This window comes from Pristiophorus japonicus, chromosome 1 (genome assembly GCF_044704955.1).
Source record: "Pristiophorus japonicus isolate sPriJap1 chromosome 1, sPriJap1.hap1, whole genome shotgun sequence".
NCBI classification, from domain to species: Eukaryota; Metazoa; Chordata; class Chondrichthyes; family Pristiophoridae; genus Pristiophorus; species Pristiophorus japonicus.
Window position 1 is genome coordinate 99185103 of NC_091977.1, and position 24903 is coordinate 99210005.

A 24903-nucleotide genomic window follows, 5' to 3' on the forward strand; every position below is an offset into this window, starting at 1 on the left:
TCTTTATCTCCAATAGCTTTTGTTACCTTTCCCATATTCCAGGCTGCCTTTTTACTTACTATTCTTCCTGTGGTTCATGGTTATACACTTAGCCACTGCCTGCTCAATTATCTTTTCCCTTCTCCCAATTAGCTACTGGCGCTCAGGATACTGAACTACAAAGAAACACACATTAAAACTATATTATGACTTTCCCAAGATAATATACACAAGTACATTTTACATACCCTTCCCATTCTTAGCTTTCATGTTAGCCACACATTGCAAGTCATGTAAACCTTGACTGCTCAAATAAATAGCCTGTGTCAACAAGAATAAGCATGTTTTCTATGTTTCTATGTTTCCTTTACATGGTGGAGTAATGCACGATCCAGTGAGTCAAAATTAAAAAAATTCCCTACAAAGTATTGCACTTGTAAGTGCAGCAGCACTCGGTCATCATCATAATAGGCAGTCCCTCGAAATCGAGGAAGACTTGCTTCCACTCGAAAAGTGGACTGTACAGTCCAATATGGGAAATTACAGTCTCTGTCATAGGTGGAACAGACAGTGGTTGAAGGAAAGGGTAGGTAGGGAGTCTGGTTTGCCGCATGCTCTTTCTGTTGTCTGCGCTTGGTTTCTGCATGCTCTCAGCGATGAGGCTCGAGGTACACTGTGCCCTCCCAGATGCTCTTCCTCCACTTAGGGCGGTCTTGGGCCAGCGATTTCCAGGTGCCGGTGGGGATGTTGCACTTTATCAAGGAGGCTTTGAGGGTGTCCTTGAAACATTTCCGCTGCCCATCTGGGGCTCACTTGCCGTGTAGGAGTTCCGAGTAGAGCGCTTGGTACTTCATTGCTGGGACGTATTATTAATCACTGAGGTGTGAATGTAGTTCTTGCTCAATATCAATAAGAATGTAAAAATCGAGGCTAAAAAATAGTTTCATACACATTTAAATTGCACAGAAATGTATTTTATTTTTTATAGTTATACAACATAATTATAAAAAAACCTTACAGAAGCAAACAGATTTTTAAGATGTGAAATGTTTATAGATCTAATGGCATACGGCAGCATGATCTACAATATCTATACATTTGAAAATTTGCCTAACTCCAGAAGCAAACATTACATTTTAACTATACATATACCATAGACTGTTAAGCTGATTAAAGTTTTTTTTAAGCACTGTAACTAATGAAGGACCATACATTTTGTAACTATTATAATGGTGGTATTTCCCCCCTTATTCAAGAATATTTCAAAAATGTAGTAGAGTGGAAATAGTGGGCTGTTTTCCAAAAGCAAAGCCCATATCTAGCTCCCTCCTACACACATACATCTGTAACTTTGCCAAATCTGCAAGAGATAAAGCAATGGCTCAAGGCACAAGTATCAATAAATGCTCATTTTGTGCGTTTCTTTTTAGTAACAAAAGGCCCCTTTCTGCTTATAAGCTCCAATGAATGCTATTTCAAATCTGTATCTTTGCCAAACTTGGCACTGCCACTGATATTTTATAATGTTCGGGATACAGATTCCAAGATAGGGGTTACATGTTTAAAAGGTAAACTTAGCTTTTTTCACATTTGCTAATTCATGATGAAGAAACCTTGCCAGATTTTCTATCTCCCCACCGACCCCCGCCCCACCCAACTCAGAAAGGAAAAAGTATGGTCCCTTTTAAGACATAAGCCACCACAATTGGCACTGTTCTAAAATCAGTGCATTTCATTCTAGCTAACAATCAGACAATACAATAAGCAAACAGACAAACTAAAATAAAGTTCTACATGAAAAGCTGGTTATGTGAAATGGATCTAACTTTAGAACATGCAGAAAAACACAATGTTTGTATTTAAAAGATCACATTATAGAAGCCATACTTCACACACAGTAGTTATATAACCCAAGTTAAATGATCAACAATTTTTAATACGTATCCAAGATTGTGTCATTTACAACCACAAGCCCCAAGATAATTTTAGAAAACAATGTTGGCCCCCAGAACAAGTTATTATACTGTCAACCAAGGTCATTAGAGCAATGCATCCACATCTGTTACAAACTCAATTTGAAGCTCAATCCATCAATTATTGTTTTGGAGCTCTCTGCCCAATTTATTTTTCTGTTGAAGGATCTAAAATAAAGAGTCACATTTGGCTCAACTACCAATAAGGATTAGACTTAAAATCTGCTTGCAGACCTCATTCTAGAAACATTTACAAGTTGACAAATCTTGCAGAAACTCTGCCAACACTGCATTGCAGGTCTGATGAATTTGTTTAAACAAATTAACAGCACAACAGATTTAGAGCTGGGTTACGTAGTGCTTCATAATACAATATTAAGGAGTGTGTTGCTGGTAGAAATAATTTAAAAAGAACACGGTGACCTGCCTTTGGTTGCCCACTTTGGAATACTGGAGGAACGACAGTTCCTGCATGTAGACATTTGAAGATTAAACAGTGATGTATTCATATTATTGTCCAACACATCACATCTAGGCACAAGCCATAAGGCTAAAGAATAAAAACTTGAATAAATAAGCAAAAACTTGAAGAGGTGGTTAACACTTTCTTTTAAAGAATCCTTAGCGGCTCAAACCTTGAAGTAACTATCATCCAGATTCAGAAAGCCTTGTCGAAAAATGCCTCACATGAAAGTGGGATTTTTACAAGCAGTCAATATTCTACCACAAACTCTTGAAAAACGACTGTTGGTTTAGCTGCAAGTAAAGATCAAGGTAGCTTAACTAAAGTGGCAGCTAGGTGTGCCTGCTTTTAGGAATAAACATGGTTATAGAGGGGTCTGGAAAAGTACCATAACGTCTTAAGAAAAAGATACGATAAAGTTTCAAACCTAGTGGTGTAACAATAAGTAAAATGGTTTTCACTTTAAAGTTGCTAACGTTAGACTAGTGTTCCAGAATCCAGTTATAACTAAGAACAGGAGCACAAGCAAACCACTATTGAATTACAACTGATGGACCAGTGCATTAAAGAACTTTGAAATGAAATATTAAAAACAGTACCATTTACATCAGAATCCTTAAAAATACATTGTGTGCTATGAATTAACCAAACAATTGTGCCCGCAAGACTATGTGCAGTCAATTAAGATCAATGGTTCAGATTAATGAAGGATGTACAAAAGGTTAACACTGCAAATCATATATAGTTACACATCCCAAGAGGAGTAACAAAGATGGGATCTGCATGTGAAGGTCTCTCAAAACTGGAATTTAAAATTACATCATAATAGTTCCACCACTATGTACTGTGTTTACAATATATATGAAACATTCAGACACAAAAATTGGTATCAATTTTATTTGGAAGATATAATTTTAGAACTCCCAATGGCTCCATGGATATATGCACTTTGTAGTGTCGTACCGAATCAGGCAGACCAGGAAAGCCCCAGGTTTGCAGAGTTAGCTAAAGCCAATTGTAATGTCACCACCAGGTGGCAGGAGGTTTCAATCACTAAGGAAGGACAAATAAAAATCGAGCTAAGGTACCAATTCTGTTCACTACACAGTGGCCCCATCTGAATATTATGATTATGCTTCTTTGCAGTTCAATACCCCATCAACACCCAATACTTAGGTCCATAAGTGTTAAATCGTCACTTGGATGAGTTATTGGATTTCTACCAGTGCCTGTGGAATCATATCCCAGTGTAAATCACTGCCGTTATGAGAGGCTAAAGAAAAATCAGGCACTGGGGGTGGGTGGGGAATGGAATAAGTTATGATCCATTAACAATTATAAGGAAAGCAGTTTAAATAAAATTATATAATGTAATGAAAGTTCTTGCTTTCTTCATGTCGTGAGATCAGAAATGCTATAATATGACAAAAGGTACAATTTAAAGTTCTTTAACAAGGATACATACCTGTGACCCTAACACTATGGAATAAATATTTTGATATACCACTTGCAATGGTGTGAAAGGCCCATCTGACACAAAAATTGCAAAAGACCTTATAAGAAAAACATTAATGTTGCCAGATGCACTACTTATTTTAAGAACATTTCTGCACTAATATTTAAAATGCTGAGACCATTATTAAGGAAGCAGTAGCGGGACATTTGGAAAAGCAAAATTCAATCAAGCAGAGTCAGCATGGTTTTATGAAAGGGAAATCATGTTTGACAAATTTGTTGGGAGTTCTTTGAGGATGTTATGAGCAGGGTGCAGAGTGGACGTGGTGTATTTGGATTTCCAGAAGGCATTCGATTAGGTGCCACATAAGAGGTTACTACACAAGATAAAAGCTCACAGGGTTGGGGGTAATATATTAGCATGGATAGACGATTGGTTAAATAACAGAAAACAGAAAGTCGGGATAAATGGGTCATTTTCCGATTGGCAAACAGTAACTAGTGGGTGCCGCAGGGATCAGTGCTGGGTCCTCAACTATTTACAATCTATATTAATGACTTGGATGAAGGGACCGAGTGTCATGTAGCCAAGTTTGCTGATGATACAAAGATGGGTGGGAAAGCAAATTGTGAGAGGACACAAAAAATCTGCAAAGGGATATAGACAGGCTAAGTGAGTGGGTAAAAATTTGGCAGATGGAGTATAACGTGGGAAAATTTGAGGTTATCCACTTTGGCAGAAATAATAGAAAAGCAAATTATAATTTAAATGGAGAAAAATTGCAACATGCTGCATTAGAGAGAGACCCGGGGGTCCTTGTACATGAAACATAAAAAGTTAGTATACAGGTATAGCAAGTAATCAGGAAGGCAAATGGAACATTGGCCTTTATTGCAAGGGGGATAGAGTATAAAAGCAGAGAAGTCCTGCTACAACTGTATAGGGTATTGGTGAGGCCACACCTGGAGTACTGCGTACAGTTTTGGTCTCCGTATTTAAGGAAGGATAAACTTGCATTGGAGGCTGTTCAGAGAAGGTTCACTAGGTTGATTCCGGAGATGAGGGGTTGACTTATGAAGATAGGTTGAGTAGGTTGGGCCGAGACACATTCGGGTTCAGAAGAATGAGAGGTGATCTTATTGAAACATATAAGATAATGAGGGTGGATGCAGAGAGGATATTTCCACTCATTGAGGAAACTAAAATTAGGGGACATAGTCTTAGAATAAGGGGCCGCCCATTTAAATCTGAAATGAGGAGAAATTTCTTCTCTGAGGGTTGTAGATCTATGGAATTTCCTGCCCCAGAGAGTTGTGGCGGCTGGGTCATTGAATATATTTAAGGCAGAGATGGACAGATTTTTGAGCGTTAAGGGAATAAAGAAATATGGGGAGCTGACAGGGAAATGGAGTTGAGGTCAAGATCAGATCAGCCATGATCTTATTGAATGGCGGAGCAGGCTCAAGGGGCCAAATGGTCTACTCCTGCTCCTAGTTCTTATGTTCTTAAATCATTTCCAAATTCAATACATGCAAGAGACAGGTGATATTCTTCAGGGGAGCAATAATGTGTTTTTTTGCTTCCTGTAAAATATCCTCAGACTGAAATACCAACAGTGCCCACAGAACATTAATCTATTCTCAATCTGGTCAATCTCAAACAGGAGAAAATAAAAAAAGTAAGACAGATCTAAAACTATTGTGAACAAATAAACTTGAGCTTGCATTTCTTATAAACAATGTAATCACAGACTTGTTTAACTTTTATGGTAGAAAGATTAGTTATGCTTCAAAAATAGTTACTTTGATGGAATAAAGGAAATATGAATGGATTGACAAGCAATTTATTAAGCCTTCAGATATTGTAACTCCAAACATCTTAACTGGGTTAAAATCCATCATTTGTCACATGCCATTCCTTCTGCGCTATAAACTTTCAAGCTCCGAACGCATGTGCCCTGTTTCCTGGCCTCTGCTAATGACTGTTAAAAGGTGTGCAAGAAGTCTCAAGTGTGAGTACTTCTGATAGTTCCTCCCACCAACGACAAAATGACCGATCTCCTCTTAGGACCTTCCCATGACTGAAAATGCTCAATGTCTGAAGAGCCATAGGCACAAACTTATCCTAAAGGTCTAAGCAGCTGCAATTGGAAATGTAAATTGCTGTACCATCATTTGAAATGCAGCTTTTCTCGCTCACCCCCAACCATATCTAGAATACTGCATTTTTAGAGAACATTAATTTTATTAGTGTTATTAAGTACAAGTTCGCACTGAACAATGACAGAATTCAAGGCATTTAGACATAGGATGAAGAGTATTATAGACAATTCAGACTTGTGACCTGAAAGGGTTATTAGATAACAAGTCTTAGAATGTTAAAGGATTCTTATTTTTTTTTATATAAAAGAGTCTTAACTTTGACAGTTTATATATTATTTTGTACAACACATCTTAAAATTGAATTTAAAATTGGTTTGATCAATATTCAGCCAGCCAGAGCCAAATCAGCAAATTTGGAATTAGTTCAGCTATACGATACAGTTAGTGTTATTAAGTTTACAAATTACTACACTCAGGAGAAACATTTAAACTTAATTAGAATATTTTAGTTAATTAATTGTGTACCTTTTTGGCACAAATAAAGTACTTTTGCATAGCGGATGAAATGTATCACTGCATAAAGAGTCAGCCAAGGTAAAACAAGAATAATTTGGCAGTTGTAATTTACAAAGTAGCAACCAAGTCATTTTAGACATCTTTTCATAATATTCCATAGAACAAGGTCTGATGACATTCGAATTTATGCTGTCGAATTTTCGCAAAAACCCAACTGGTTCATTAATGTCCTTTTGGCCACGAACCTGCCGTCCTTGCTCAGATTGGCCTATATGTGACTCGACAACGTGGTTGACTCAGATGTCTTGTGAAGTGGCCCAGGAAGCCACTCATTTGTATCGAACTGCTCATCTTCACCACATGGATGGCAGCACTTCAAGAATTCAGCACACCGCCACCTTCTCAGGGCAACTAGGGATGGGTAATAAATGCTGGCCTTGCCTGCGAAGCCCATATCCTGAGAATGAATTTTAAAAGAATCACTCTTGTATTCTGAGCACTATTATAACCATTACAATGGTATCGTGGTTACGTTTTCCAGAGACTTTCGCAACTTATTCTTCTTCCTTACTCCTCTCCCTCATTGGCGAAGTTCACATATTACATTTCTTCTTGCGTATATGTACTTCCACTACCTAACTAAAATATGGCATGTTTAAGATCAAATTTACCTAACTTCCTTAAGAAAAACTAAAGTGTTTAAGAAAAATGTTCAACTGCATTCCTTTAATATTTATGGCTCTTTGCAGTTTTATTAAGATCAAAAAGTATGTTATAAAATCTTAATAAATTTGCAGCTTTCTCTGAGGCCAAAGATGTACTTGATTTCAAAATGGAATATAGTTGTCAAAAAGGGTTGTAACATGGAAACATGTTAGAAGACTGAATAGTGCCTGATCCATTCTTCTCTTCCCTTCCCATTTTATTTATTTTTTCAAATTCAGAAAATCCTTTTTGCTCCTGTCCAATTGAAATTTGTTTTATGCTGTTACATTTTATCACTTTATTTCCAGACCCTAATTTAGGTTTTATTATCTTGAAGCCCGATTGCTTCCCATGAGTGACAAAGTACTCTGGAAACCTAGTTCCCTTATTCGTAAATACTGGTTTTAGACTGTTTTGCAAGTAACCGTCTTGCATTCAAACCATCATAAATGGTAACATTTGTAGAACCATTTGGCTGATTCAAACTTGTGTTGTGTTTGTTGTCTATGGCAGAGATTGCGAGATCACAATAGCTTACTGGGCTTTTAGAAGCCTAGTATATCAAGGTCCGCATGTGGAATAGTCCATGTGTAGGCCAATATGGCCTTCCCACTGCATTATGGAGTGTGTCTAAGAGGTTTTCACCAAATCATAGACATAAATGTGGAAATCGTCATCAAACTTGATAAAATACACTGATGGTTTTGCTTCTACTTGGTGGATGACCATGCCAGTCCTCTTTGAGCCATCTTCTTTGGCGTATTCCACTTGTTTACCCACCAAGCTGTCTACTACTTCTCCTGGTTCTCTCTCAGCTGGCGGAGAATCATTATCTGTAGAATCAGAAATGTAACCATCAGCAAAACTAAGAGTCTACAGAACACTATGTCCCCAATCTGAAGAGGATGATATAACTGTACTTTGTGAGAAATCTTTCCACCTCTACAAGATCAATACCCAACTACGTAGTTTAATTGTCTGAAATCCTTAACTGACCTTGAAAGGTCAAGTAGATAACTGGTTTCAAAGAACGTAAAATACATTTTTCATAGTGGATGAAGTGTGTCACTACAAATGTCAGTCAGTCAAGGTAAAAGAAGAAGAATTTAGCAGTTATAATCTACAAAGTAGCAACCAGGTCATTTCAGACACCTCAATATTCCACAGAACACAGTCATATGACATTAGAAGTTAAGCTGGTGTCAGTAAAAGTGAAAATGAATCTGCCAGATTGTCGTAAAAACACAACTGAACTATTAATATCCTTTAGGGAAGGAACCTATCGTCCTTGCTCAAACTGGCCTATATGTGATTCGACAACATGGTTGACTCAGCTGCCTTGTGAAGTGGCCTAGGAAGCCACTCATTTGTATCGAACCGCTCACCTTTATCACATGGATGGCAGTAGTTCAAGAAGACACCACCACCACCACCTCAGGGCAACTAGGGATGGATAATAAATATTGGCATGCTAGTGACGCCTATATCCTGAGAATGAATTTTTTTTTAAATCACTCTTGCATACTGAGCACTCTTGTCAATCAGCTTCTAGGACCAATCATGAATTGTTTGTTATTTGGCTCAAATATTGTACGTTAGGTGATTTATTTTCCCTTGAGCAAGCATCTGCAAGACCACTACAAATAGATTTGAGCAAGCTTTGTTTGCAAGATTATGCTTCATGCTGTTTTGTGAGTAATGTGCTCAAAGATCCATGAAATAGGCGGCGGTCCCTCAAACGAGGATGACTTGCTTCCACGAGTTCACAGATGTTTCAATGAAGGACCCGATGTTCCAGTCCTGAACTCCAATTAAGGGGGTGGAAGATGCCTGTGCGTGAATTTTTTTTGACGGTAGGTTCCTTCCCTAAATGGTTAATTAATGGTTCAGTTGTGTTTTTAATGACAATCCGACACACCAGCCACCACACGGGCTTGACAGAGCTAGGCCTTTATCCAGTGGCAAGGGTTAACCACGACAACTGGAGACCTGCTCTGCTGCATGGACTTAGCGCAGTGTAATATGAAATATGCCTAATGTATATAATGGTTATTGAATGAGCACAACCAATGAAGCTGATAAGTGTCACCCGTGACTCAGTGGGTAGCAAATTCGCCTCTGAGTCAGAAGGTTGTGGGATCAAGTCCCACTCCAGGAACTTGAGCACATAAATCTAGGCTGACACTCCAGTGCAGTGCTGAGGGAAAGCCACACTGTCACAGGTGCCATCTTTCGGATAACACGTTAAACCGAGGTCCCGTCTGCACTCTCAGGTGGACATAAATCAAAGAAGAGCAGGGGAGTTATCCCCGGTGTCCTGGCCAATATTTATCGCTCAATCAACATCACAAAAACAGTTTTTTGGGCCATTTTTACATTGCTGTTTCTGAGAGTTTGCTGTGCACAAGTTGGCTGCCACGTTTCCCACATTACAACAGTGACAACACTCCATAAGTACTTAATTGTCTGTAAATTGCTTTGAGACATCCAGTGGTCGTGAAAGGCACTATATAAATGCAAGTCTTTCTTTATCTTTTCTTTCTTCCATAATACTAAATACATGCTAAGCTTTCCTTAACTGGATTTCTTTTTTTTTTCAGTTCAATACATTATAACATTTGATTACATTGCTATCAGCTTCAGTACCAACATTATAAAGTTGTGGTAGAAATCCAGGTGATATATTTAACCTGTCTATTAAATTGTTAAATGGAGATGAGACTTTAGCCAAATCTTTAGTTCCATTAGAACATGAAGCATACCAAATAAATGTTAAATTTAATAAAAAGCCATCTCAGATCAGTTTCAAGCTCCAGTGCCAAAACAAGCCCAGATAGAAAGTGGAGACAAACGTTTTCTCAAACCCCTGCTAAATGTTTGTCATCCTGTATTTTCACACCATTTAATCATTAAATTTAAACAAGAAAAAAAAATTGAAAAATATGTACTTGTAAAGTCATTTTGTTAAGAGCTCACTGTAAGACTTGAGCAATACCTTCAGTTCACACACTCAAATTTGCACAGAACCCATATTACATTCCATGGTCTCCACAAATGCAACATTAATTCTCTAGCATCCAATTAAAGTAACTTTTATAATTGTTGTATATCAACACACATGGACAGAAAAAGCACAATTATTTATATAAATAATAAAAACTCCCCTTGTACTTACTTGAGTCTGGCATAATACGTAAATCCCCTTCTTTGTAGTCTTCGAGAAGCTGGTACATGTACAAGACAGGATCCTTTTCATAGGTGATATAAAACCATGTATTCATGATTGGAGCACGTGCAAGCACCATTCCCCGCCATTCATCTTTAGCCCCATCATCATCTTTTTCAAACATGTGCTCAACTGCTTTGCCTATCATCATTTCTGCCAGATCCACATCACTGATTCGACAGGCAGCTAAAAGCAAAACAAAATGCACATACAATACTTAATAACTTTGTAATGTAATTTGCCATGTATTCTACATGGTTACTGTGTGCACTATTACAAGGTGTGCCACCAGAGGGCACAGCAGTGGGAGACTTGCAGGTTACCTGTACAGGTGTGCCTGGCCTAGTATAAAAGGCAGGCCACCATGTGTGATCCTCACCCTGGAGTTATCAATAAAGGACTAAGGTCACTACAGTTCAAGTTCAAAACATTGCCTCATGGAGTCATTATCAGAGCATCTAAAGAGATAACAATTGGCGAAGAGATTACGGACTTTCAGCGAAAATGGCTACCCTTGGTACGTTGCAGCAGTTCGCCGATGGTGATGATTGGGACGCCTTTGTGGAAAGGCGCGACCATTTCTTCACAGTAAATGACCTGGCAGGCGACAATCTGGCTACAGTGGCTGATAAGCGCAGAGCTATCCTGCTAACCAGTTGTGGGCACTGTCTACGGCCTCGTCAGGGACTTGCTGGCACCAGCGAAGACAACGACCAAAACATACGAGGAGCTTGTAACGCTGATCCAAGAGCAACTCAAGCCCAAAGAGAGCATCCTCACAGCCAGACACCAGTTTTACACCCACCAACGGCCCGAAGGCCAGGAAATCGCGAAATATGCTTCAGACCTCAGGAGACTGGCGGCACCGTGTGATTTCGGCAACCACTTCACCAAAGCGCTGCGGGACATCTTTGTCATTGGAATCGGCCATGAGGGCCTTCTTCACAAGCTACTGTCTGCGGATACCACAGTCACACTACAGAAGGCCATCTCCATGAGCCAGGCATTCATGATCTCGATCTGTGGCTCTAGGCAGATGACTCATCCTCAGGACTCAAACCCGGCAAGTACTGTGCACAGAGTGGCGCCTTTTAGAGGCTGGATTGTAGAGCGTGAACCTTCTCAGGGAAGAGAGAACAGGCCCCCCCCCCCCCCCCACCCGAGTCCCTTAACTCAGAGTCCGCCGAGGGGGGCTAACCGAGTAGCTCCATGCTGGCATTGCGGAGGGAATCACAGGGCTCACCAGTGCCGTTTCAAAGACTGTGTGTGTAAAGGCTGCAGCACAAAGAGCCACCTCCAGCGAACGTGTAAAAGAAATATGACTCACTGTGTTGATGAAGAGTCTGCAGATGGCCATGAATCCAGCGTGGATTATGAAACGATAGGCAGAGAGGCAGCTCAGCCCCACGATGAGGTATATAGCATGTTTACCTGCACCACCGAGTGTTCCCCGTTGAGGATGGAAGTTGAGATAAATGGCGTTCCAGTCTTCATGGAAGTGGACACAGGGGTGAGCCAGTCAGTAATGAATCAAGAAGCCTTTGAGAGGCTATGGGACAATCAGGCTGAACGACCCAAGTTGGTCCCGGTTCAGGCAAAGCTGCGCACCTACACCAATGAATTTATCCCAGTCATTGGTAGTGTGGACCTAAAGATACTCCATGATGGCGCGGTGCACAAGTTACCTCTGTGGATTGTTGCAGGTGATGGACCAACGCTACTCGGAAGAAGGTGGATGGAGAAGATCCATTGGAGTTGGGAAGACTTCACCCCTCCAGCGATCGACGCCCTCCGCGCTCAGAGGCAAAGCAAGCCCTCACCTGAGGGTGGGCCCGGCACCAGTGAGCAGACCAGCACAGCACCCGAGGCACAGATGCGTGGAGATGATCCAGCTGAGACGACCCGAACGCACCTTCCAGGCTCCAGTGGCAGGACTCCGGAGGGAGAAAATCGGATCCAGAGGCGACTTCCCAGCTTTAGTGGCAGAACCTGGGGAGAAGAGGATTACCGCAGTCGACATCATGGATGGAGGAAAGATGGCGCCCAAACCACGAGGTGCCGCGCTGATGGAGCAACACGTGGCACCAAACGGAGAAAAGGATTGGGATAAAGATGGCAAGGCTCTCTTAAAGGAGACCTGCAACCCACCACACTTAAAAGGGACATTCCACATTTTCAAACAATGTAATAACAACTGTGAGTTAGATGTAAGATATGTAATTGATGATTAGCATTGTGTACATACAATAAATAAAGAAAAGGCGCGCAATCGTGATCGGAGCTACAAGTTATTTACAATGAGTAATGAAATGTTGTGCGATGTAGGATTTCAAAGGCAGTCAGTCAATGCAGCGGGCAGACACCCATCAGGAGCACACAGGTCCAGCGAGCTACCCAATGTAATAGCCTGCATCCCTGGGACCAGAGTTATGCATCATGGAGTGTGGCCACAAGCAGCCAATACACACGAACTGCAGAACAAGCGATCTCAAGAGGGCAACGGCACCAGTATCGATACCCTGCCCCTGATCGGCTCCACCTCTCAGGCATCCGATGGCACCAATCGCCACGAGCCTGAAAGAGCAAACCGCGCTAAGGCGCAGCCCCCAGACCCTGTCGCCACCAAGGTCATACCCGGGAACGAAGGGTCACTCGCAACTGGGATCGGGACCAGCCAGGATCCCAAACCAAACAACGTCCAGGCAAGCAAGTCAGCAGTTCCCTGTGCACTGCTAGACGACAGCTTCTCAGGGAGCAGCAGTTGGCGCAAAGAACAGGGAGGTCACAGGCATCTGTGAACCTGCCCGACGCTAGGAACAACGGCAAAAAACCCTGAGAGCAGGCAACTTGAGCCAACTGGGTTCCCACTGCCAGCACAGGGTGCCGCGCCACCACCAGACTACCTGGACACCATCCAGCAGTTCTGGAACTAACTTGTCCTTATGCACCGGTTACCGATCCCTTGTACGAATTAAGAATGTATCTCACCAGTCAAATGTACTCGCCTCACAACTGAACCAGAAATGTAATGCTGTTAATGCAAACTTTTTTTGGGGACTTGAATGTATATGTATGTAATGAGTCTTCGGCATAATCTATACGTGGAGGGGGGGGGGGGGGGGGAAGAGGGGAGGAAGAGAAGAGAAGAGAATGGAGTGGTCATGAACACACAAACAGAAACCACCAGCACTCTACTGCCAACGAAACACCAACCACTCACCCAAGATAGAAACGACCCACCAAGGGTCAACCGGATAGAGCTAAGCCCAGAGCACAGTCAATGCAGAGGCGATTTGCACTAAAGGCTTGGGGGAAGAGTGATGTCATGTATCCTACATAGTTACTGGGTGCACTATTACAAGGTGTGCCACCAGAGGGCACAGCAGTGGGAGACTTGCAGGTTACCTGTACAGGTGTGCCTGGCCTAGTATAAAAGGCAGGCCACCAGGTGTGATGCTCACTCTGGAGTTATCAATAAAGGACTAAGGTCACTACAGTTCAAGTACAACACATTGCCTCGTGGAGTCGTTATCAGAGCATGTAAAGACATAACATAAGTAGTAATATATAACACAATATGAACTTGAATCATTTGTGATCTTAAAACCATATATTCACTCACAAACTCTATCTGGAAGGACCCGAAATCCTAAGACCCTTTCGTCTTTGTGAAGTTCAAGTCCATATACGCAGTCAAATCCATCATATTTGATAAGGTAAAGTGCAGGATTTACTGGAACTTGATCCAGAACTGTGCCTTTCCACTGCGTTATTCCACCTTGTTCTTTCCATCCATGTTCAATTCTGCAACCCACAATGTTCCGTCGTGAATGAGATACTGTCTTGCTTGGTCCCACATTACTACGGTGTTTCCTGTACAAGAGGAACATATACTTTAGAAATGTTAAGCAAGAGTGAAAATCAATACACATGGCCACAGATTAGCTGGTTAACTTGTACACCTGTAGTGCAAATAAAGTGCAACAGTACATAAACACATTACGCTGGCTAATGAGCTACTTCCTCCAAAACAGCTAGTCTCTACAAAGGAATTTGTAGCCTGGGGTGATCAAACCATATCAATAGACCATATGCAATAAAACCTGCAAAGAATAGATTAAGTAAAGCACCAATAAGCTCCCTTTCAGGCAATCAAAATGTCAAAGGAGCACACAGATCAACCATAATAGAAATTTAAATAGATAGAGGAATATATATATTTTTTAAATTCTCTGCCTTCCCCTTGAAGTGGAAAAATATCAGGTAGTCGAGGAACTGCTGTTCTTCAAGACCTGCTCAACACAAACGCTGCAATTAACCTCTAGCCATGACGGTTACTAACCCCAGCCACAACCACTAGTATGGAAAAATAAAAACACAGGCAGCATCTGTAGAAAGGTGGTGATAAGAATTAATGTTTCAGATTTTAGGGTCATAAGACTTGAAACATTCACCCCAGCTTCACCTATCCACAGATGGTGCCTGACCTGTTGAAAAATAACTACCTGTCTTTATAGAGTGCCTTTAATACAACAACTTATATTTATATAGTGCCTTTAACGTAGTGAAACTTCCCAAGGTGTTTCACAGGAGTATTAGGAGACAAAAAATTTGACACCGATCCACATAAGGAGAAATTAGGGCAGGTGACCAGAAACTTGGTAGTCAAAGAGGTAGGTTTTAAGGAGCGTCTTGAAGGAGGAAAGAGAGGTAGAGAGGTGGCGAGGTGGCGAGGTTTAGGGAGGGAATTCCAGAGCTTAGGCCTAGGCAACAGAAGGCACGGCCACCAATGGTTGAGTGATTATAATCAAGGATGCTCAAGAGGGCAGAATTAGTGTAGCAAAATGTCACAAGGTCCGTCACAGGAGCATTATACAACAAAATTTGATACCGAGCGACATAAGGAAATATTAGAGCAGATGACAAAAAGCTTGGTCAGAGTTAAGTTTTAAAGAGCGTCTTAAAGGAGAAAAGAGAGGTGGAGAGGTTTAAGGAGGGAATTCCAGAACTTAGGGCCATGACAACCGAAGGCATGGCCATCAATGGTGGAGCGATTAGATTCGGGGATGCTCAAGAGGCCAGAATTAGATTAGAAGAGCGCAGATATCTCGGAGGGTTGTGGGGCTAGAGGAAATTAAAGATAGGAATGGGGTGAGGCCATGGAGGGATTTGAAAACAAGGGTGAGAATTTTAAAATCGATGCGTTGCTTAACCAGAAGCCAATGTCGGTCAACGAGCACAAGGGTGATGGGCAATGTTCCCTTTAGGTCGCATGGCCACGCAGCACTTTGCAGCTCCCACGCGGCTGGCTCACTGGTTTTTAAATAGGAAAAAATGCGCATGAGCTATATTTTGAATGGGCTGTGCATTCCAAAAAATTACCGAGAACATTGGTGATGGGTGAATGGGATTTGGTGCAAGTTAGAACACGGCAGCAGAGCTTTTGATGGCCTCAAGTTTATGAAGGGTAATATGTGGGAAGCCAGCCAGGTGTGCGTTGGAATAGTATAGTCTAGAGGTAACAGACATGGATGAAGGTTTCAGCAGCTGAGGAGCTGAGGCAGAGGTGGAGTTGAGCGATGTTCCAGAGCCGTAAATAGGTGGTTTGAGCAGCATTTTCTGTTTTTATTTCAGATTTCTAGCATCTGCAGTAGTTTATTTTTGTTTCACTGGTATGCAGAGCCCCTCCCCACCATCTCCAAGCCAAACTAACCCCCAGAACCCAGGGCTAATCAACCTGCCTTGCCCACTCCCCTGCCCAACACACACATACAGCCTGCATTGCTTTCAGTACAATCAGCCTGATGTGGCAATACATTCCTCCCACACAGACCATGCAAGTCAGAATGTGCAGTGACTTCTTAAACTATGTATGGAAAGATACATTCTCATAAAATGCATGCAATTTTACACCCAAGTACACATCAACCTCAAAATATATGTGAGTGTACCTTTAACACAAAATAGCATCATAAAATGTGAATGTACACCCATATATGTAATAGCGTCATGAAATATATGCACACAATTACATTTGTACAATAGTTTAATAAAATATGAATGTACTTCTTGAAAACCCAATTAAAAAAAATCTAAAAATACTCATCAAATTTTCTTCTAACTTTTAAAAAAAGTTTTCTTCCCTCGTCTCCCTTCCTCTCTCAACGCATTAACTTGTGTTGGGTAAAGGTTCAAAAGGCTCTAGCACTCTGGTGCCTCATAAGTGGCCAATCATGCGAGAGTCCAGTGAGTCTTAGCAGCACATTCACTGGGGTGGAAGCAGGGCAGCACCATAGCTGAACCTGATCCTATCTTCATCACACTCCTTCAGGAGTGAGAACCCTGGCAGATTCTACCTGGGAACATTGGAGGGCAATTGTAGCATCCCTGCCACTCAACTGAGAGTAGTTAACTCAGGTCAGGCAGCATCTGAGACAGAAAGCTGGGGTGCACGTTTCAGGCCTTATGACTATGATCTGAAGCATTAACACTACCTTCTGGGATTTTCTGTTTCTTTACTCATGGTTGTGTTGGTTGGGGTTAGTACCTCTCATGGCCAGTGGGAGGAATTGAACCAGGAATCTTCCTGGCCTCAATGAATCTGTACTGTAACATGCAGTACATTTACCCACTCAGCCATCTGGAACACCCTCTGAGTTTTGTAAATATTGTGCTCTCTTCTTGCAATGAGATACCATATTACTTAAATCATATATGCAACACTTAAATTTGAATGTTTAATTCAACCATCATTCCTACTATGAAAAAAGAGAGGAAACAAATCACACAAATATGGTCATGAACAAACATCGAGTTCACTGCAATTTCAGAGAGACTTACAATTAGAATATTATGAACTCCATATTTTGGTGCAATTGGAAATGTTTTTTTGGGGAAACCCAAAGGAAACTGTTGACAACAACTGAGCAAAGGTTTTCCAATGCATTTACACGTGTGCATGCAGGACAAGTCGAGTGAAAGTGCAATACAGATTTAATTAATGGCATTGATTATAAACCAGGATCTAACTTGCAAAAAGTGGCTAAAGAAATTAAACTGCAGCGACCCATCCCTTACAGTAGAGATCCAATTAGAGATCCAATGAGTGTTATCAATCATGAACTGAGTAAAAACAATATGCAGTCTCTTATACTACCAAAAAGTATTAGTATAAGAAGGGATAGCCAAATATTTTGCTAAGATACTTATTCTCAAATAGATCCATCAATTGGAGAGGTGGGAGTAACATTTTTGTTTTCCCAGGCGGAAACTGATAAATTAATATTGTCAATATATGTGCAACAATACCAGCAAAATAAAGTCACTACTAACAACAACAACTTGTATTTATATAGCGCCTTTAACGTAGTAAAACGTCCCAAGGCACTTCACAGGAGTATTATAAGTTGCAAATTTGACACCGAGCGACACAAGGAGAAATTAAGGCAGGTGACCAAAAAGCTTGGTCAAAGGTTTTAAGGAGCGTCTTAAAGGAGGAAAAAGAGGTAGAGAGGTGGAGAGGTTTAGGGAGGTAATTCCAGAGCTTAGGGCGTAGGCAACTGAGGACACAGCCACCATTGGTTGAAAGATTATAACCAGTGGGCTCAAGAGGGCAGAATTAGAAGAGCGCAGATATCTCGGAGGGTCGAGGGGCTGGAAGCGATTACACAGAGATAGGGAGGGGCGAGCCATGGAGGGATTTCAAAACAAGGATGAGAATTTTGAAATCGATGCATTGCTAAACCGGAAGTCAATGTAGGTCAGAATACAAGAGTAATGGGTGAACGGGACTTAGTGTTGGGACATGGGCAGCCACGTTTTGGATGACATCAAATTTACATGGGATAGAATGTGGGAGGCCAGCCAGGAATGCCTTGGAATCATCAAGTCTAGAGGTAACAAAGGCATGGATGAGGATTTCAGCATAGAAAAATAGAAACATAGAAAATAGGTGCAGGAGTAGGCCATTCGGCCCTTTGAGCCTGCACCACCATTCAATAAGATCATGGCTGATCATTCACCTCAGTACCCCTTTCCTGCTTTCTCTCCATACCCTTGATTCCTTTACCCGTAAGAGCCATATCTAACTCCCTCTTGAATATATCCAATGAACTGGCATCAACAACTTTCTGCAGTCGGGAATTCCACAGGTTAACAATTTTCAGTGAAGAAGTTTCTCCTCATCTCAGTCCTAAATGGCTTACCCCTGATCCTTCGACTATGTCCCCTGGTTCTGGACTTCCCCAACATCGGGAACATTCTTCCTGCATCTAACCTGTCCAGTCCTGTCAGAATTTTATATGTTTCTATGAGATTCCCTCTCATCCTTCTAAACTCCAGTGAATACAGGCCCAGTCGATCCAGTCTCTCCTCATATGTCAGTCCTGCCATCCCGGGAATCAGACTGGTGAACCTTCACTGCACTCCCTCAATAGCAAGAACGTCCTTCCTCAGATTAGGAGACCAAAACTGAACACAATATTCCAGGTGAGGCCTCACCAAGGCCCTGTACAACTGCAGTAAGACCTCCCTGCTCCTATACTCAAATCCTCTCGCTATGAAGGCCAACATGCCATTTGCCTTCTTCACCGCCTGCTGTACTTGCATGCAGAAGAGCTGAGGCAGGGGCAGAGACTGGCGATGTTACGTAGATGGAAATAGGCGGTCTTAGTTTTGTAGCGGGTGTGTGGTCGAAAACTCATTTCTGGGTCAAATATGACATCAAGGTTGCGAACAGTCTGGTTGAGCCTCAAACAGATGCTCGGCAGAGGGATGGAGTCAGTGTCTCAGGAAATGATGAAACAACCCAAGCGGGTTCTTAGTAGAGGAATTTTGGAGAAGGGCTGGGGAGAATGTGAAGGAAAAGGTGGAACTATTTATTAATAGTTTCCTGAACAGAAACATAGAAAATAGGTGCAGGAGTAGGCCATTCGGCCCTTCGAGCCTGCACCACCATTCAATATGATCATGGCTGATCATGCAACTTCAGTACCCCATTCTTGCTTTCTCTCCATACCCCTTGATCCCTTTAGAGGTAAGGACCACACCTAACTCCCTTTTGAATATATCTAACGAACTGGCCTCAACAATTTTCTGTGGTAAAGAATTCCACAGGTTCACAATTCTCTGAGTGAAGAAGTTTCTCCTCATCTCGGTCCTAAATGGCTTACCCCTTATCCTTAGACTGTGCCCCCTGGTTCTGGACTTCCCCAATATCGGAAACATTCTTCCTGCATCTAACCTGTCCAATCCCGTCAGAATTTTGTGTGTTTCTATCAGATCCCCTCTCATTCTTCTAAATTCCAGTGAATATAAGCCTAGTCGATCCAGTCTTTCTTCATATGTCAGTCCTGCCATCCCAGGAATCAGTCTGGTGAACCTTCGCTGCACTCCCTCAATAGCAAGAATGTCCTAGCTCAGATTAGGAGACCAAAACTGTACACAATATTCAAGGTGTGGCCTCACCAAGGCCCTGTACAATTGCAGTAAGACCTCCTCTCTCTATGAAGGCCATTTGCCTTTTTCACCGCCTGCTGTACCTGCATGCCAACTTTCAATGACTGATGTGCCATGAAACCCAGGTTTCATTGCACCTCCCCTTTTCCTAATCTGTCACCATTCAGATAATATTTTGCCTTCCTGTTTTTTGCCACCAAAGTGGATAACCTCACATTTATCCACATGATACTGCATCTGCTATGCATTTGCCCACTCACCTAACCTGTCCAAGTCACCCTGCAACCTCTTAGCATCCTCCTCACAGCTCACACTGCCACCCAGCTTAGTGTCATCTGCAAACTTCTGGTTACAGGATAGACTTTTAGAAATTCAGTTTAGGCATAACATAACCCAGACAATTGTAACTCAGTCAAATGTATTAGGGCTCAACTCCATTGTCAATCAAAAAGTAACAGTTTATCCAGTTAGGAAACCTTTCTGCAATTGTTGTCAGATCTCATTTCAATCCCCTCATTTGTGAGTTCAGCCATAGTTAAGTTGGTAGCACTCTCGCCGATGATTCAGAAGGTTGTGGGTTCAAGTCCCACTTCAAAGACTTGAGCATACTGAGGGAGTGCTGCGTTGTTGGAGGTGCCGTTAAACTGAGGCCTCGTCTGCTCTCTTAGGTGGGCGTTAAATATTCTGTAGAACTATTTTGAGGGGAGCGGGGCAGTTATCTCCGATGTCCTGGCCAATATCTATCCCTCAAACAACATCACTAAAACAGATTATCTGATCATTACCACATTACTATTAATGGGAGCTTGCTGTACGCAAATTGGCTGCCGCATTTTCTACATTGCAACAGTGGCTACACTTCAAAGTAGTACTTCATTGGCTGTAAAGTGCTTTGGGATGTCCAGTGGTCATGAAAGAGGGAAGTTAGAGGGGAGAAAGAAAATTATGTTTTTTTTAGAACTGACAAACATATCTACAAATAGAAACTGAGTGAGTCATCAAGAACATAATAAGAACAGAAGAATTAGGAGCAGGGGTAGGCCTTACGGTAATTTGAGCCCATTCAATATCATGACTGATCTTCAACCTCAACTCCACTTTTCTACCCAATCCCCATATTCCTTGATTCACCTAGAGTCCAAAAATCTATTTGTCTCAGCCATGAAAATACTCACGACAGCATCCACAGCCCTTTGGAGTAGAGAATTCCAAAGATTCACAACTCTTGGAGTCTTAAATAGCCGACCCCTTATCCTGAGACTATAACCCCTGGTTCTAGACTCTCCAGCCAGGGGAAACAACCACTTAGCATCTACCATGTCAATCCCCTCAGAATCTTATATGTTTCAATGAGATCACCTCTCATTCTTCTAAACTCGAGAGTATAGGCCCAATTTACTCAATCTCTCCTCATAGGACAACCCCCTCATCCCAGGGATTAATCTAGTGAACCTTTGTTGCACCGTCTCCAAGGTATGTTCATTCTGAGATAAGGAGACCAAAGCTGTGCACAGTACTCCAGGTGTGGCCTCACCAAAGCCCTGTACAATTGCAGCAAGACTTCCTTACTCTTGTTTGTACTCCAACCACCTTGCAATAAAGGCCAACATGCCATTTGCCTTCCTAATTGTTTGCTGTACCTACATGCTAACTCTGTGTTTCTTGTACACCCAAATCTCTCTGAAGACTAACATTCAATAATTTCTCACCATTTATAAAAATATCCTGTTTTTCTATTCTTCCTACCAAAGTGAAACATAGAAAATAGGAGCAATGGTAGGGCATTTGGCCCTTCGAGTCTGCACCGCCATTCAATATCATGGCTGATCCTCTATCTCAACACCGTATTCCCTCATTTTCCCCATACCCCTTGATGCCTTTTGTTTCGAGAAATCTATCTATCTAACTTCACATTTCACTCCATCTGCCACCTTATTGCCCAGTCTATATCCCTTTGCAGCCTCTTAGTATACAGCTTACTTTCCCTCCTAGCTTTCTATCATCAGCAAACTTGGACACATTGCACTCTGTCCCTTCATCCAAGTCATTAATATAGATTGTAAATAGCTGAGGCCCAAGCACTGATCTTGCAGCAGCCCACTAGTTGCAGCTTGCCAACCAGAAACTGAATCATTTATCCGTACTCTGATTTCTGTCCATTAACCAATCCTCTAACCATGTTAATATGTTACCCCAATCCCATGAGCCCTTATCTTGCATAGCAACCTTTTATGTGGCACCTTATCGAATGCCTTTTGGAAATCCAAATATACTACATCCACTGGTTCCCCTTTATCTACCCTGCTAATAATGGATTTCAGCATTTTTCTGACGATTGATGTCAGACTAACTAGCCTGTAGTTCCGTTTTCTCTCTCACTTCTTTCTTGAATAGCGGGGTTACATTTTCTACCTTCCAATCCGCTGGGATCGTTCTAGAATCTAGGGAATTTTGGAAGATCACAATCAATACATCCATTATCTCTGTAGCCACCTCTTTTAGAATCCTAGGATGTAGGCCATCAAGTTCAGGGGATGTGTCGGCTTTTAGTTTCATTAGTTTCTCAAGTACTTTTTCTCTGCTGATCTTAATTACTTTAAGTTCCTCACTCTTATTAGTTCCCCACTATTTTTGGTATGCTTTTTGTGTTTTCTACTGTGAAGACAGATACAAAATATTTGTTTAAAGTCTCTGCCATTTCCTTATTCCCCATTACAATTTCACCTGTCTCAGCCTCTAAGGGACCAATGCTTACTTTTGCTATTCTCTTCTTTTTTACATATTTATGAAGCTCTTACAATCTGTTTTTATATTTCTTGCTTGTTTTCTCTCATGTTCTATTTTCTCCCTCATCATCACTTTTTTGGTCATCCTTTGCTGGCTTCGAAAGCTCTCCCAATCCTCAGGCTTACGACTATTCTTCGCAACATTATAAGCCTCTTCTTTTAATCTAGTACTAACCTTAACTTCTTTAGTTAGCCACGGATGGATCCCTTTTCCCATGGAGTTTTTAATTTGTCAATGGAATTTTTGAATATTTCTTTAAATGCTTATCTACCGTCATACCTTTTAATCTAATGTCCCAATCTACTCGCCCCTCATACCTATGTAATTGGCTTAATTTAAGTTAATTGGCTAGAATTTCCAAACAATCCTCCAGCGCCCAATTGCTGCCCAAAGGATCGCTAAGATTCCCAAGATTATCGCCGGCGAAAAATTCCCCCCAAAAACGGAAAAAATCCGCCCAATGGAAAATATGGGCGTTGCACACCGATTCTCAGCAAAAAAATTGAATGTTGGGCCGTTTCTTAAATAAAATGGGCGATAATTGCGCCATGGTGATCTGTGGACGGTGCGCGCCGGCAGTCCGCTCCCCAGCGGTACTTCGAAACTGCTGGCGGAACTCAGCTGCTGAATTTTTCGCTGACCCAGTTCTCACCTAAAACATGCAATACCGCCGAGAAACCGGGCGGTGAAACACTGGAAATTCTAGCCCAAAGACTTTTGTTTCCGACTGAAGTATTTCACTCTCAAATTCAAAGGGAAATATTATATTATGATCCCTCTTTCCCAAAGGATCCATTACTATGAGATTACGAATTAACCCTGTCTCATTAAACAATGCAAGATCTAAAATAGACTGTTCCCTGGTGGGTTCCATGACGTATTGTACTAGGAAACTGTCTCGAATGCATTCCATGAACTCGTTCTCCAGTCTACCTTTGCCAATTTGATTTACCCAGTCTATATTAAGATTAAAGTTCCCCATGATTATTATATTACCTGTGTTACAAGCTCCCGTTATTTGTTGATTACTACTCTGTCCAACAGTATAGATACTGTTTCAGGGCCTATAAACTACTCACACCAGTGTTTTCTGCCCCTTGTTATTTCTCACCACCCATACTGATTCTATTTCCTGATCTTCCGAGCCAAGATCCTTACTCATTAACTGTCCTTAAACCAGCCATTATTATCAGGGCTACCATTATCACCCCCTCCTTTTCCATTCTGACTGACTTTTCTAAACGTCAAGTAACCTGGAATATTTAGTTCCCAACCTTGGTCACCTTGCAACCACGTCTCTGTATTGGCTATTAGATCAAAACCATTTATCTCGACTTGTACCACTAATTTGTCTATCGTGTTACAACTGCTTCGTGCATTCAGATAAAAAGCCTTTAATTTTAACTTTTTACCATTATTCCCTGCTTTCACCTTATTCGCTGATGCACTTTACCATTAACCTCTCTGGGACCAAAATTCCCCAGTTCTACGCTTCCCATGAGCAAAATTGTTATCGCCAGAGGAGGGATGGGGGGCGGGGCGCTCTACCGGTACTGGCTCCCGCAACATTTCTGCGGAGGAGTTAGTGGAGGCACGAAATCGGTAGCGCCCTGGGCAGCTGCACCTCTGCCGATGACATCATCGCCGTGCTCGGCGACCCCTTTACGCCCTACGGCGGGAATTGGCCAGCGCCTCATGATGCCCGCGCCAGGCCGCGCGGGTTGTGAACCAGGTCGGTCACCCATCGCAGAGCAAACCTTAAAGGGAGGTGTGCTGTGCGGCGCGCCACCATCTTTGGTTTCTCACCACCCCCCCCCCCCTTATCGGTCGCGCATTTTGCCACTCCGTTCGCAGGGTCCCAGCCGCGATTGTGTAGCCCGGCACTCCGTCTCAGTGCCGGGCTGCGGCCACGGCACCCCTTAGCCCCTGGTGGCCCAGTGGAAGCCTTCAAAGGGCCTGCAGAGTTTGCAGCATCCCTCCCCTTTAACAGAAGGGAAAGGGCATTGAAACGTGTCAGTGCCTGCCCGCATAACATCCCCACACCCATCCCAAAGGGAAGTGGAGTGCACGACATTGCGCTCCACTTCCTGAGGGGGGTGGTAACCAGAATTTTATGGCCGGGGTGGGACTTCTGCGCTGTGCGCAGGTAGTTCTGCCTCTCCTTGGTTACCACCCCCAAACCTAACATAACCGAATTTCAACCCCTCTGTCCCTTCCTGTCACACTCTGCTTATCTTTAC

The 24903-nt window shown here is 42.1% G+C and overlaps 1 protein-coding gene across 1 annotated transcript in view; it reads right to left on the reverse strand.

Moving 5' to 3' along the window:
• Positions 1-1025: 1025 nt before the first annotated feature.
• LOC139264796 (spindlin-Z) overlaps positions 1026-24903 on the reverse strand; it is a 115261-nt gene continuing 91383 nt past the window's right edge. The window contains exons 5-7 of the mRNA XM_070881941.1: positions 14043-14293; positions 10370-10606; positions 1026-8027 (exon numbers count right to left, since the gene is read on the reverse strand). Coding sequence (XP_070738042.1) covers positions 7825-8027; positions 10370-10606; positions 14043-14293 — 691 coding nt within the window. The 3' untranslated portion in view covers positions 1026-7824. The remainder of the gene's footprint in view (positions 8028-10369; positions 10607-14042; positions 14294-24903) is intronic.